Raw genomic sequence first — 13,895 nt, forward strand, 5'->3', positions numbered from 1 at the left:
CTAGTGGAGTGCCCCAAGGTTCAGTTCTGGGTCCTGTCCCGTTCAACTTATTTATCAATTACCTGGATGAGGGGTTGGATTGCACCCTCAGCAAGTTTGCAGATGACACTAAGTTAGGGGGAGAGGTAGATATGCTGGAGGGTAGGGATAGGGTTCAGAGTGACTTAGAGAAATTGGAAGACTGGGCTGCAAGTAATCTAATGAGGTTCAATAAGGAGAAGTGCAGATGGGCTGGAAGAATCCCAAGCATTGTTACAGGCTGGGGTCCAACTGGCTCGGTAGTAGTTCTGCAGAAAAGGTTCTGGGAGTTGTAGCAGACAAGAAGCTGGACATGAGTCAACAGTGTGCCATTGTAGCCAAGAAGGCTAATGGCATATTAGGTTGCATCAAGAGGAGCGTTGCCAGTAGATCCAGAGAAGTAATTGTTCCTCTTTATTCAGCTTTGGTGAGGCTACATCTGGAGTACTGTGTCCAGTTCTGGGCCCCCAATTATAGGAAGGATGTGGATACACTGGAGAGGATCCAGAGAAGGGCAACCAAAATAATTAGGGGGGTGGAGCATATGATTTATGAAAAGAGGTTGAGGGAATTGGGACTGTTTAGTCTGCAGAAGAGAAGACTGAGGGAGGACTTGATAACAGCCTTCAACTTACTGAAGGGAGGTTGCAAAGAGGCTGGAGAGAGGCTGTTCACAGTGGTCACGGATGGCAGAACACGGAACAATGGTCTCAAGTTGCGGTTGGGAAGGTCCAGGTTGAACATTAGGAAAAGCTTTTTCACTAGGAGGGTGGTGAAGCATTGGAATGGTCTACCCAGGGAAGTAGTGGAGTCTCCATCCCTGGAGGTGTTTAAGTCTTGCCTCGACAAAGCCCTAGCTGGGCTGATCTGATGGGTTTGGTCCTGCTAAGGGCAGGGGGCTGGACTTGATGGCTTTTTTTACTTCTCTTCCAGCTCTATTGTGTGATTCTATGATTCTATGATCTTGCAGCTCACAGAGATGAAGGAGGGCCGCTTGTGTGGCCCATTCACTAGCCTAGTCTGCCCATTGCTGCTTTAGCATGAAAATTGTTCTCTAAATGCCAACTATTATTACCCTGTTTTGGGTTTCTGACTCTCCTCCTGTGTGCCAGAAAACAACCTCAGTGAAGGCTGACGACCACATCATTTTATAAGGTTTTCGGCAGTTTTTGCTTTTAAATTACTTCAAAACTATCTTATGCGCCTTGTTAGAGTATTACCCTATTAGCCCGAAGCTTCTGGACTTACTCACTAAACCAGGTATTTGAACTAGCTCTGGAATCATATACTTGGGGAGCAGCAGAGAAAGTGCAAGATAGCAGAGTTGGACATTTCCCACCATCTGTCTAGAAGCTCACTTGATTTGCACATCTATGGTAACTCTAGCTTGCCAAGGCAGGCAGAGAACCAATCTGCTCTCCTATGTAATGCTGTCTTTCAGGATTTATTCAGATAGGAACAGAACCAGTTTATTAGTCTAGCCTGAGCTTTTGGCAATTGCAAATATCTACTTCTCGTGTACAGCTTAGATTAATTGTACCGCCTGCCTTTGTACTTCCCGCCTTTGCATAGATTAGCCTTAACAACTTTTATTGACATCACTGGTTCTCTGGGACACAAGAACATTGGGGAGTGGCATGGGCCACCTACTATGTGCTTTTACACAAAATCAGTTTCCTATTATAGGCTCAGAGGGGAGACAACTGCACACAACTAGAGGTTGTTGTGCCTTTCTAGGACTCCCATGGGAGTAAACTATGCCAAAAGGGCTATGGAAGAGGCAAAATTTGACCATCTCTGACTTCCACTAGTATCCAGTGCAATCCCCACAGGAGTCTGATGTGCCCTTTTATGGCATGGTATGGTAAAACCCTTACAGATCAGCTAAGTGGCCTATGGCTGAAAGTCACAACTGAACTGTAAAAGAACAGATTGTGCTCACTGAGATTGACCACAGAAGATCAATGTGTGTCCTCTTACCCTGTTAGTTCAGGGGTGCGCAAACTTTTTATGTCAGGCCCCGAAAAGTTAACCAAACAGTTCATATGAAGAAAACCCCTTTTGGCACATGCAAGAAAATAAGTATGTAGAATGTAAAAGCTTTATTAATTGGTATATAAATGTGAATACACACACAAAAACAGTAACATATTTCAACCTTTCAAATGAGATGGATGAGCCAGAGATCCAGCAGCAAATCGTGCTTCACCCCACTATGAAATTTCACTTCATCGAGGGGGGCTGCCCCCTCCCCAACTTAACACACCCCTGTATTAGTTCATTAGGACCCTGTCTTCCTGTGTGTTTGTATGTAGTCAGGTATACAGAAGCCTTACTCTGAATGGCAACTCTCTGTGTGTCCTCCACTGAAGTGATATCTATAAAAAAATTGCAATAATAGAACAGGTTTGAAAGTATCCATGCATGCAGCAGAAACATCAGGCAGATCACACCAATTACAATTTGTTATTTAACTAAATATGTCACTTGAAGGTGAGCCAAGTATGGTAGTACCTTTATTGGTGATACAAACTGCATCCTCTGGAAGACACACACTCATTTCCTAGAAGCTGGCTAACCATGTGCAGCTTGTTAAAGCTTGAGTGACCTTTTCAAGATGAGTGCAGAGCTTAGTACGTTAAATGAGTTGTGGTTTGTCATCTGGCATGACAGATGTTTGATTTTGTTGGCATTTGCAAGAATGTACAAACAACTTCAACTGTAATTGTTTATTCATTACAGAATGTGACGTTACCTTAGAGTACATATTCATCAGCTATTCAGTGTGTCAAATCTTGTTTTTCTTGTTCTCATATAACTTAATCAACATTTGGAAAGATATAAGCAGGGACATTTTGTTCTTAGAAAAGGTCATTTCTTTTTGACAGACGATGTTCTAGTGCCATAAAGATGACATAAAGAAATTCCAGATGATAATAAAATTTTACTACCCATTAAAGAGAAAGCAAGTCATCTACTACCTGTGCACAAAAAAGAATCCAAATTGGTCCGTTATCTGCCTTCCCCACCCCTGCATCCCCCTATTGCTGGGTTTCAGAGGCTAGTAGGAAAATCTATACAGTACTGCTATTTTTAGTCCCAAAGAGTGAGCCTAAATCAGTTGCCCCAGTCTGAGATTTGTTATCACAGAACGTTTTTTGCAATGTAGATTCACCCTTGAGTCTCACCAAAGGGAAGACTCTCACAGGTAGGTCAGATATGTGGGATGGCTTAAGAGTGAATTCTTTCCTCCAATCTTCAGCTGCTGGTACTGAATCTCCATTGCTTTCTCTTGCTACTGTCTTAAGCACGTATTTGCCATTTTGCTTTACTCACATGACTTGTTAGAGAAGCCAGGCCAATGCAAGAGCATTCAATGTTGAATGATTGCAGTTATTTAGACCTTCGCAAAGAAGTGAAATCAGAACTGCTCAGTATCACTATTCATATGTAAATTTGCCAGAGTGATGATTTGTAAACCATTCCACGCAAAGAACTAAGTTAAAATAATGTTAAATTTCACAGTTAAGCATTCATGGACATGCTCATGTAATTTTAAGTCTGTTATTTAGTGAATATTCATTATAGTGTCTAAATGAGTGCATACTAGTTCTCAATAAAATATAATACAGTTCTACAAACTTAAACAAAATATAACTTGTTACTACTCTGGGTATCACGTAATACAGAGTACAGAAAAATGTGCAGGAAATGACACAGCCAAAGGGAGCTGGACAGAGAACAAATATTCTGTTTCACGGCAGATTTTGAGGCTTGTTTTCACTTTAGTTCAGAACAAGACTTACCAACTGGATATATTTTAGTTTTCAGTTTAACTCTCTATCCCAGTTTCAGGCAAAAGATGAGGTTTAGTCAGCAGCGGCATGTCCACATGGCCTCTGCAGTGCCAGCACCCTCTTCTGCTGGAACCGACTCTCACATGGCTATGGTAATGAGCTTTGGGAGTATGCAAATAAGCAGCCATTTGCAATCCTGAGAAGCTCACTTTGCATAGCTCTGCCGGGAGCGGTGCAGAGCAGAGCTTCATGTAGACCTACCCATGGAGGGCTGGAGCAGCAATGGGCATCATAGGCTAGTGAGTGGGCCACACCAGTGACCGCCCCCCCACACTTCATCTCAGTGGGACACCAGGTTGGCGTAACCAAGACAATGTTATAGGATAGAGAGGTTTGCTGGCTGCATTTGCATACCTAGAATTTATGGGACATGCTGATGGAACTGTAGCAGCACTTTGGATGCAAAAGGAGTGCATAGCTCTCACAGTCAATATTGTGTGCAGTCAGCCCGCATTTCATGTGCCCTTGCATTACGTACATGTTGCTTTAGTGATACTGGAAGGAAAAAAAATGCAGAAGCAGAATCTGAGAAACCTGCACATGGGCAACAGTAAATAAAATGTTTCACAGGCCATGCAAGTTGCTCACCACTGGGTTGGAGACAACAAGCATTCAGATATCATTAGTCAAGTCTCAAAAAATCATGAGATTATGGGCTTAAAAATCATACTTTAAAAATAAAATTGGAGTTCTTTTTAATTTTCTTCAGGTTTCTCAGCTGTAATCAGATCACACTCTAAAGTTTTTCTTCCCAACCAAAAAGGGGCTAAAATGAAAAAAGAGAAAACTGAGTCTCACAAAACCATTTAATTTCAGGAACTGAGGCTCTACAAGAAATTTTGCGAGTCTTGCAATAAAGTCATGTTAAAACGTCATGAACTGCAACACTGAAGTTCTTTACAGAAGTAATTTGGCCTTTTGCCTTGATTTTTACTTGCCTTTCTCTTGCCTTCATCTTCACAATTGACCATTAAGTTATTGGTTTACAGTTCAGTAGAACTTTCTGTAATGATCTCAGAAGTGCTATGGATATACTGTTATATTTTTTAATGTGCCACTACTTCTTCCACGCTTGCTACATAACTAATAGAGAAAGGTGGCATAACCAATATAAGAAAGGTACCCAACTATTCATGGAATGTTTAAACAGAACTGCAGTTCTCATTAATTCCAAACAACACTATTATTTTACATTTATTTAAAAACAATGATGTATTGTTCCAGACAGCTGCTAATGTCCATCTTCTGGGCTGCAATAAGAGGAAAAACTAGTTAGGAAATCTGTCAGAAGCAAGGATTCGCAGATTGAAGAGTGGGCTATTTACAAATTTGCCCCAACAATTCCTACTGCTATATTAGAGAATGACCAAGATCATCCTATCCTTCAGGCTTTTTGCTGTAATAAACAAGGCTGAGTGGCAGGTACGCTGCCTGCAAAATGGATCTTAATGTCATTGTCACTAGCAAAAAATAAATGCTTGTAATGGCCTCTGGGCTAATATGTAGTTTCATCGCTGATCATTCCAGGACTTTCTAGAATATAAACTGACTCTGGTGTGTGTATGCATTTTCTTAATTTTACAAAACCACTCACTAAAGCAATGTAGCGCTCACACAACTTGTCTTTATGCCTTCTTCTGTAAGTAAGGCACTGCCAAATTCATAGTCCATTCCGGTCAGCTTCACAGCCAGAAGTTTTAAAATTGATCAGTTTCATTTCAAACATTCAACACCTCAAGTGTTAGTGTTGTGATCCATTTTGGATCAGGACCCCCAGATTTACAGGTGTGTGCAAGGACAGGGAGCAGGGATGACACACAAGATTACCACTCACTTCTGTCCTTTCAGAGCTGAGCTCTAAATGCAGCACCCTCACAGCTTCCTGTAGTATGGGGAGCTGGACGGGGCCTATCTTGAGGCCCAGCTGGAGCAGTGGGGGTTCTGGGTCTGAGATGCACTGGCTGGAGCACCTAAGGGATAGAAATTCCAAGCCTCAGCTGCAAGAGTAGGAGCAGGAGTGGAAGCTCTGAGCCCTGGCTGGAACCAGGGAGGGGGAAAGGGAAGACCTGAACCTGGGCAGCCCTAAAACCCAGCTGGAGTGGCAGGACTAGAATCTCTGAGCTCAGGCTGCCCTGAGCCATGGCTGTAGCAGTGGAAGAAGAGGAAGAAGCCCCAAGACAGGCTTCCCTCAGTTCTGGCTGGAGTGGGAGACGTAGAAGCCCTGAGCGTGGGTAGCCCCAAGCCCTGCCGGGAATGAAGGGAGGGAGGAGGAAGACTCAAGTCTTGGGGAGGACACGGCCGAAGCTGGACCGGTGTGGCAGGAGTCAGGAGCCCAAAGCTCTGGCTGCCACTGGTAGGAACACAAACACCAGTGCAGGAGTTGCTGTGGGAGGAAACCCTGAGCTGGTGCCTGGATCCTGCACAGAAGCCTAGAGTCCAGGATGCCCCAGCTGCAGCTGCTGGGAGCAAAAGCCATTGTGGGAGGAAGCCCTGAGCTTAGCACCTGGAGCAGAAGCAAGAACAGTGGCACAAAAGTATTAGGGAGGGAATAGAAGCCAGTGCAGAAGGGAGGATGTACCACCCTCATTTCTGTTCTGCCTCTAGGACCTAATCCCCTAAGAGTAGTGATGCAGGGGAAAGGACAACTCCTGTCCCTCCCCAGGAAGGGAAGACTAGGAAGGGAGATTAGATTTCACAGATGAGTGCTCATTTCACTTCTCTCAGCCATGAAGTTCACAGGGCCCAACTTATTAGGTGTAAGCTTTTGGAGACGTAGGGCAGTTTACTCTTCTACCATGTCTGATTTCAAATTTTATGATGGTGACAATGGAGTGTAGGTTTTTTCAGAGTTTGAATGTTTTATATGTGTAATTATGATTACAAACATTTCTTACTATTGTTTAGGAATACTTTAGCTTAGGGAGGACTGACAGTAGTGGGACAGGGCTTTTGGATTGTGCTTTGCTCTGCTACAGGCAGCCTGGATGAAACAGGGTGAATCCTTTCGCTTCTCTGCGCCTTCATTTCTTTATCCTTAAAGAAAGAATATTTGCCTTACTTATACACAGAAAATACAGGCTTGGTGTTTTCAGTCTTTTCCTAAACAGTTCTAAAGATTTTTCAGATAGTCGGTGGCATTACTGTTAACAGGAGAATTTTGAAAAAAGCAGCCACAGTAAAATGATAAATGTCATTCTTTAAAGACAAAGGTAACTAATGTTATCACTTCACTTATGTCAAGCAAGAACTGCTTCTGATTGGGTTGTCATAGCAACCACATCTTGGCTTTCACACTTCACACCTGTGCCCAGTTTGTTTATATCACATCTGCCCCTCCCTCTCCCAGCCAAGAGAGGGGGCCTCCTTCTCCCTTTCTGTCAGGGCTTGGGGCAGCCCGCCCACCCCAGCCAGAGCTCATGAACACCTGGGCTGGAGGCTTCTACCTCCTCTCCCACTGCTGCAGCCATGGCTGAGGGCACCCTGAGCTCCGAGATTCCATATCCAATACAAGAATCAGATTACTTCATCATCATTCTTTTCAAAGCCAAACAAACAGACACCTTAGTGAAGGCCAAAATAAGAAATGCATATTTCAGTGTTGGAAAATGTCAGTCATTATGCAAAAAATAAACTGACAAATATTTAATGTCTAGAACATAGTTTAGGGAAACATTCTACTGCTCCGTACTGAGGAGGCAGTCTCAAAGGCAGGTTTTACTGTGCTTCACTTTATCTAGTAGAAAAAAAATTGACAAAACGTTTTCTCATAGACCTTGATTTTATAGTAACTGCATTCTCCCTTGGAAAAAGGCAGAAAGAATAACCCCTGTGGTGCAAACTGGTTCCAAAAAGCCCAAAGTCAGTGAGTCTTATCTTTGAGTTGCGTGGAGTCAAGTTTTCATCCAGTTGTCCATTAACTAGGTACCCAAACAGACACGTGACATGAATTTCCAGGAGCACTGAGAAACCAGCACCATTAAGGTGCATGGGAGCTGTGGATGCTCAGCACTTAGTATCTCTCATGGGCCACACAAGTTGATGCTTATGAAATATGGTAGACATGCTTGAAGCTATTTGCCTCTAGTTCCCCTGGAATAAACACAATCTAGGGTTGACAATGTTGATTAGATGGCTTTTGGAGGTTTCATGATTATTTAATTTGCAGTGACTTCAGAACAATTCTGGAGACTCCATCCCCCAGTGTAGTCTTCATCCACTTCAGCTATGTACATGGAGCCTGGTAGTGATTTCTAGGCCTGCTTCCTCACTCCCCCACCCCTTTAAAAATTAACACTAATCACGCAGGCTGTTTGTTACTTACCCAAATGCTTTGCTTCCTGAGGTGTCTTTTGGGAAGCTAATCCCTGGGGACAAGTAATGAAGATGGTGAGGACCTTCAACTCAAACTTTCAACAGTGATGTTAGTATTGCTGGGTGTACAGAACTAGAACGCAGAAAGCTGCTAGTGATGTTTTCCATCTTCTCAGACATTAATCAGTTAGCTCAGGAGTAGCATAGCTTCCCCGCAGGGCTGAGCAAACAGGACAGAAGGGAAGGGCTGAGGAGGTGTTCTGAGACTGGATGTTAGCATCAAAGATAGCATCAGGAAGCAGCAAGCACATCCCACTGGCCTGGTGAGCCCTTATGACCTAATTCCTCCCTCCCCCCACACCTTCCAAACCAGGGAGCAGTGATCACATCCCATCATTAAACAAGTTTGTTGCAGAAGACCCACTGTCTTCAAAACATCTAAACATTTTACCACACTAAAAGGAACTCCAACCCAAGCCTTCAGGAAGGCAGGCAAACTTGTGTATGAAGATTAGTCATTTACTGTCTCATCTAAAAAGACTTTAGATACAAATGTGTAGACATTTTTGGGTGCAGAACGGCCAAGACCAGTTGGATTACAAGCCTAATATGCTGTGGGAGAGTTCTGAAATTACTGAAAAACCCTTAATCTCCACTTGACAAAGATTTCATAGTCCCATTTAAACTCTCTCAGCTTCTTGAGATATACCAGGTTGCTGTGTGTCCAGTAGGTAGAACCTACTTAAACACACGCTTTCCTGGTTTCCCCAAGTCTGATCAGAGTTTAGGCACTGTTTCTAGTTATTCTCAGGATTCGGAGTCAGATTCTGTTTCTACAGAATGGATACCTGTGTAGTCCAACTGCTGAAACCTTAACACTAGTGCAAGTTCTCCCAGATTCCTCCTCTGCTTGTGTGTAGGAGGTTGGAGCCTCAAGTTCACTTCAGCTAACATGTCCATGAAGAGCTTAACTGAAATCTGACTTTGTAAGAGAGGCTTCCTAAAATAGTTTTAAAAAATAGAACAAAAGGTGAACAAACTTTTCAAAAACCATCCAGATTCATAACTACTCAATTTAGCACATTTTGCTAGTGTTGAGAGCACACTATTGCTATTTTCCAGTGGTAAAAAGGGCCTCCTACCTACTTAAACTTGAGGTAAAAAGTTGTTACATAATAACTACAGCATAAACCTGAGTTCTCAGGAGCATAATCATTTGACAGAAGAGACATCATACCAAACATTCAGATTTTAACTTTTATTTATAAGCACATCCAGTGTGTAAATATATTCATCCTTTATTCCATGGAAAAGCAAGTTGCTTTACAGGCAATAGTCCACATCGAGTCTGCAAGAAAAGGGGGTAGCAGAACTATTACAATATTGAACTTGGAAGAGCTAAATGGGCAAAGAGTCTAAGGCCAAGGACTCAAGCACATATTTAACTTTATACATGGACCCTTTGGCAGATCAGGGAATGGCCTACCCACTTCAACACTACATTTCTTGGATGTTGTTAAAAGATACAAAGGCAGAGAGGGATCCTTAGACATGACAATTTAGGAAGACAATAACTATAAAATTCTGTGGCATGTTTAGTCCAATAAGTTTGGCTTAAAGCGTATCTTCCAGACAGGAATCCAATCTTCATTGGCTACAAAGATGAGAAATATCCACTCCTCCCCATGTCTGATAGTTTGTTCCAGTAGTCAGTCACTTAGTATGAAATATTTCCAATCTGATTACGTCTAGCTTAACATGTGGTCATTGGTTCTCACTGTACCTCTCTCTCAGCAGGAAAAATAAGAAGTTTTAGTGCCCCACATTTCTCCTCAAAGGTATTTATACTAATCAAGTCACCTCTTAATTCTGAAGAGCTAAACTCCTTTTGTATCATTATTAAGTGTATTTCTAGCTTTTCCCTCTCCAATAATTTGGTACCCCTTTAAAAATACAGAAGCTAGGAATGGATGTAGTATTTCAGTGTCAGCCTAACAAGCGCCACACACGAAAGGGGCAGAAGGGGTTCAGACATAATCATTCTTCTTTCCCCTCTCAGTATATAGACAAATACACTGCACTAGCCCTTTTAGCCAATGCATCATACTGGGAGTTAAGGTCACAGTGGATAAGCAGATGGATCTGAAGTCTTTTCCAGCCACTGGTTTCTAAAACGGATTCCCTAGTCTTTGGGAATAGCCTGCTTTCTTTTCACTGAGCTTGTGACCTTGAATAGGCAGTTACTTGGCACATTTGTTCATTGTATTTTAATCCAGCCAAATGCATTACCATGTCCAATCTTTGGATCAAGTGTTAAAGATTAGTTGCTGTTTACATCCAGATCAAGCATCAAAAACAGGGTCAAGACTAGAATCAAGCCTGGCAGCCATCCACTGACAGACCCCAAAGTAACTAGCTATTGAACCCATTTAATGAATTGAGATTATACAGTGCAAGTTTAAGCATAAGGTAATATCGTATTACACTGCAAACTGTTTAGAGTAGTGACCATCTTTTTGTTGGTTGCACAGGGTTGTGCTCTGACTAGGGCTCCTATCTCTACAACGGACAGTACTAATATTAAGTTAATGTTGCATAAGAATTACAGCAATGCAGTTCCTTTTGTCAACTAAAGAAGTGTCAAGCTTCATTTTACTCTAATGACAAGATCTATTTTCCATAAGCCATGTTGCTGAGGCATTACATTCCCCATCATTTAAGAATTTTGACCGAATCCCTCCATTATCTATATCATCCCATTTGCCCCTTGAAATTCACTGAGACAAAGACATCAAACTTTGGCACTGAACCTAATTTGTCCACAGTCACCGACCTCTTCTAAAGGGGAAGCGTATAGTAGAGGGAGTCAATAAGTAGACCATAGGCCAAATGCAGAGTCTGGCGATTCTGAATTAACTGCAAATCCTTCACTTATTACTGCTTTTGTATTTTCTCTGGAGTATGATCCCTGAACAAGAAACCTGAAGCTTGACCAAAGTATAAATTAGAATCGGTCTATTTGTGAAAAATAAATCTAACCCTATTCCAATCATGGTTTCAGTTCTGCAGTGACAAAAGACATGCTTGAAAAACTGGATGAAAAATGTTCATGAAACCAATCTACTTGCAAATATGACAATTTCTGTATCAGTGGGTTTTTTTTGGGGGGAGTAGTTTTAGTACTTTTATTCCAAAAAGTGAGATAGTAGACAGAGTCAGGAGAAGAGCAGAGATTCCTTACAGCGATAAGTTAAATAAATGGAGGTTTATAAGCCTAACAAAGAAAAGATAAAAGGGTGACTTGATTAATCTAAGCACCTTCATGGGGAAGAAGTTTAACTACACTTGATCTAAGAGGGAGAACTATTAATTCAATGCCTGGAACCTTAAGCTAAACAGTCAGACCATAAAAAGTAGCTATTGGAACAATTTATCAATGGTTGTAGCAGATTCTTCACCATCAGCCACTTTGAAAAAAGGCAAGACTGGATTTGGGAGAGAGATGCTCCAAGAATTTTTTTTGTTTTGGATAGTTCTTTAACCTGAATTATGAAGGCCAGACTAGGCGAACAGATTTCAAGTTCAGTTTCTTAAATGGTGAAGGTCATTTTCACTGAGAAAACAGGAAACATTGGTCATTTATATTCTAGCTGCTGTAATTAGTAGTTACTCTTGGACAATCACAATTTGCATACCAAGAAAACAATCACAGTATATTTAATCATCCCAGTTTGTTTACCTGTGTGCCAGAAACCTTAAATGGTATGCAAGAGCAATATATGATGCACCCCTCTCCGAGGGGTACTGTTACAGAACTAGTCACTTTTCATTAAGAAGACTATTGTCTTCACCACCACCTCACTCAGTGATGAGACACTGAATTATATTCATAACCGAAACAGCTAATAGTGACACACAGCACTGATGCAAGTTTAATTTTTAGAATTAAGAAGCTCTGCACATTCATCAATTCCTTTAACCCTCTTTTCCTTCAGTTAAGCAAGTGACCAGAAGCAGGTACCTTGGTATAGCGTTAAAGCACATCCTCTTCATTTCTTGAGCAGCTGGTGCCTTATTACGACGAAAGGCAAGGCAAACCCACTTCCGAAAAACACTGCCATTAATCCTAGTAGCCGCCATTTATTTTCTATAGAAAATGGAATATTCTAGACAAGACAAAAAAAGTTCACCATGAACCATTGATGGAATTGAAGTACTGACGAGCTGCAAAAGGAGACTTATTCCCTCCCCCCCACCCCCAACACTTTATCTCATGCTCTGTGGAGCTGCCTTTTAAAGCAAAAAACACTAAAGAAACACAGCACCCAGTCACTGAATGCCTACACAAATGGTCGTGGGGAGTGAAGTACTGTATTAATATACCAACTTTAACTGCCAGCCCCCACAGTCAGAAAGCACGTACAGGATAATCAGCGTGCCAACAGCCCCCCAAGGCTGCTGTGCTGACAACGCAGGGCTCTACTGGGAAAGGACAGGACAGGCCAGGCCAAGCGGATACATCAGAAAGCGTTTACAGTATCACCGTTTTTCTCATAGTGAATGTTCACATCATTTGTACCGCTGAGGCAGGAGGCGCTTAGGGAAGCGGAAAAGCGGAGGCCGAACAAGGGCACTGCACACCCCTCGCAGCGGGATCCGCGCACGGCTGCGAGCAGAGGCCCCGGGGAGGCGGCAAAGGCCGCCCGACGCCGGAGGAGCAAGACCAAAGGTGGCCGTTTCGCTCTGAATGCCGGAGCCGGCCCATCCCCCACCGCCAGACCCCCGCCCCTCCGCCCGGGGAGAACCGGCCACTCCCCCAGAGGCAGGTGCTGGAACACAACCGCGGGCTCAGGACATCCCCCTCCGGGCCGCGGCCACAGCTCAGGGGCGTTCGAGAGGTACATTAGCTGCCCCTCCCCCCACCCAGCCGGGCAACAGCCGGGAAGCGCCGCTCCCCGCAGCCACTGGGCCGGGCCCAGCCGGGCCAGGCCCGCCCCGGCCTGCGCCGTTACCTTTCCGGGCCCGTCCTCATAATGGGACCGGCGGATGGCGGAGGTGGCGAAGCGCCGAACACTAGCTCCCAACATGGCGCCGGAGCGGGTCGGCACACGATTAAGCGAAAGCCGCGATCTCCTTCACGACCTTCCTCCTCCGCGCCGTCAGCCTTATGGGATACACGGCGGGACGGTGGCCGTCCAGTTCCCACCGCCCCGCGGCAGCATGGGAATTGTAGTTCCAGGCGCCCGCAGCCTTGCCTGGCGGTCGCGTGACTCTTGCGCAGGCAGGGGCGCCACCCAGTCCGCGCCGTTCTATGGGCAGCGGAGGCCCAGCTCCCCTCTAGTCCCTTGCGAGTGTCTGTACCCCTCTCCTCCTTGCAGCCCAGCAGGCAGCCATTCCTGGGGTGGCCTAAGGGCGGGCTTTGGCATCACCGCCTGAGAGCACTGCAGGTCTCCCCAGGTTCCTTGGCCACTGGTGTCCAGTACTGCCAAGGCCTGGCTCAGTTCTTGCAACAAAGCCTCAGGTTCTGCAGTTGCGTGTTTAGTCAAGGCTGTCTACTGTCAATAAGGGGATAAAAGCCAAGTGCAATACAATCACACTTCCCATCCTCAGGGTTACGGAGAACAACTTGAATATGTGACCGGAGTGAACTCTGCAGGCTTAGAAAGAAAAATGACTTTGCTATTAAAAACTACTTTAGAACATCATGTA

General features: G+C 43.9%; 1 protein-coding gene and 1 non-coding gene across 5 annotated transcripts; both read right to left on the reverse strand.

Annotated features, from left to right (window-relative positions):
• Positions 1–4,167: 4,167 nt before the first annotated feature.
• COX7C (cytochrome c oxidase subunit 7C) lies at positions 4,168–13,366 on the reverse strand. Of its 4 annotated transcripts, XR_012645752.1 has the most exons (6): positions 13,199–13,340; positions 12,208–12,352; positions 9,035–9,534; positions 8,197–8,239; positions 5,710–5,845; positions 4,168–5,125 (listed from the first exon to the last, which is right to left on the reverse strand). XR_012645752.1 is itself a non-coding variant. In XM_074995365.1 (3 exons), exons 1-2 carry the CDS (start codon positions 13,271–13,273, stop codon positions 12,236–12,238), a joined length of 192 nt encoding a protein of 63 aa, XP_074851466.1. In that variant the 5' UTR covers positions 13,274–13,366; the 3' UTR covers positions 9,430–9,534; positions 12,208–12,235. The 4 variants fall into 4 exon arrangements, 1 of the variants encoding a protein (XP_074851466.1); XR_012645754.1 differs by lacking the exon at positions 5,710–5,845 and having other exon boundaries at positions 4,642–5,125; XR_012645753.1 differs by lacking the exons at positions 4,168–5,125; positions 5,710–5,845 and adding an exon at positions 6,894–6,908.
• Positions 12,703–12,765, reverse strand: LOC142013961 (small nucleolar RNA Z39). Its single transcript, XR_012645836.1, has one exon. It is a non-coding gene; the product is annotated as a small nucleolar RNA Z39 (small nucleolar RNA).
• Positions 13,367–13,895: the final 529 nt, after the last annotated feature.

This window comes from Carettochelys insculpta, chromosome 5 (genome assembly GCF_033958435.1).
Source record: "Carettochelys insculpta isolate YL-2023 chromosome 5, ASM3395843v1, whole genome shotgun sequence".
NCBI classification, from domain to species: Eukaryota; Metazoa; Chordata; order Testudines; family Carettochelyidae; genus Carettochelys; species Carettochelys insculpta.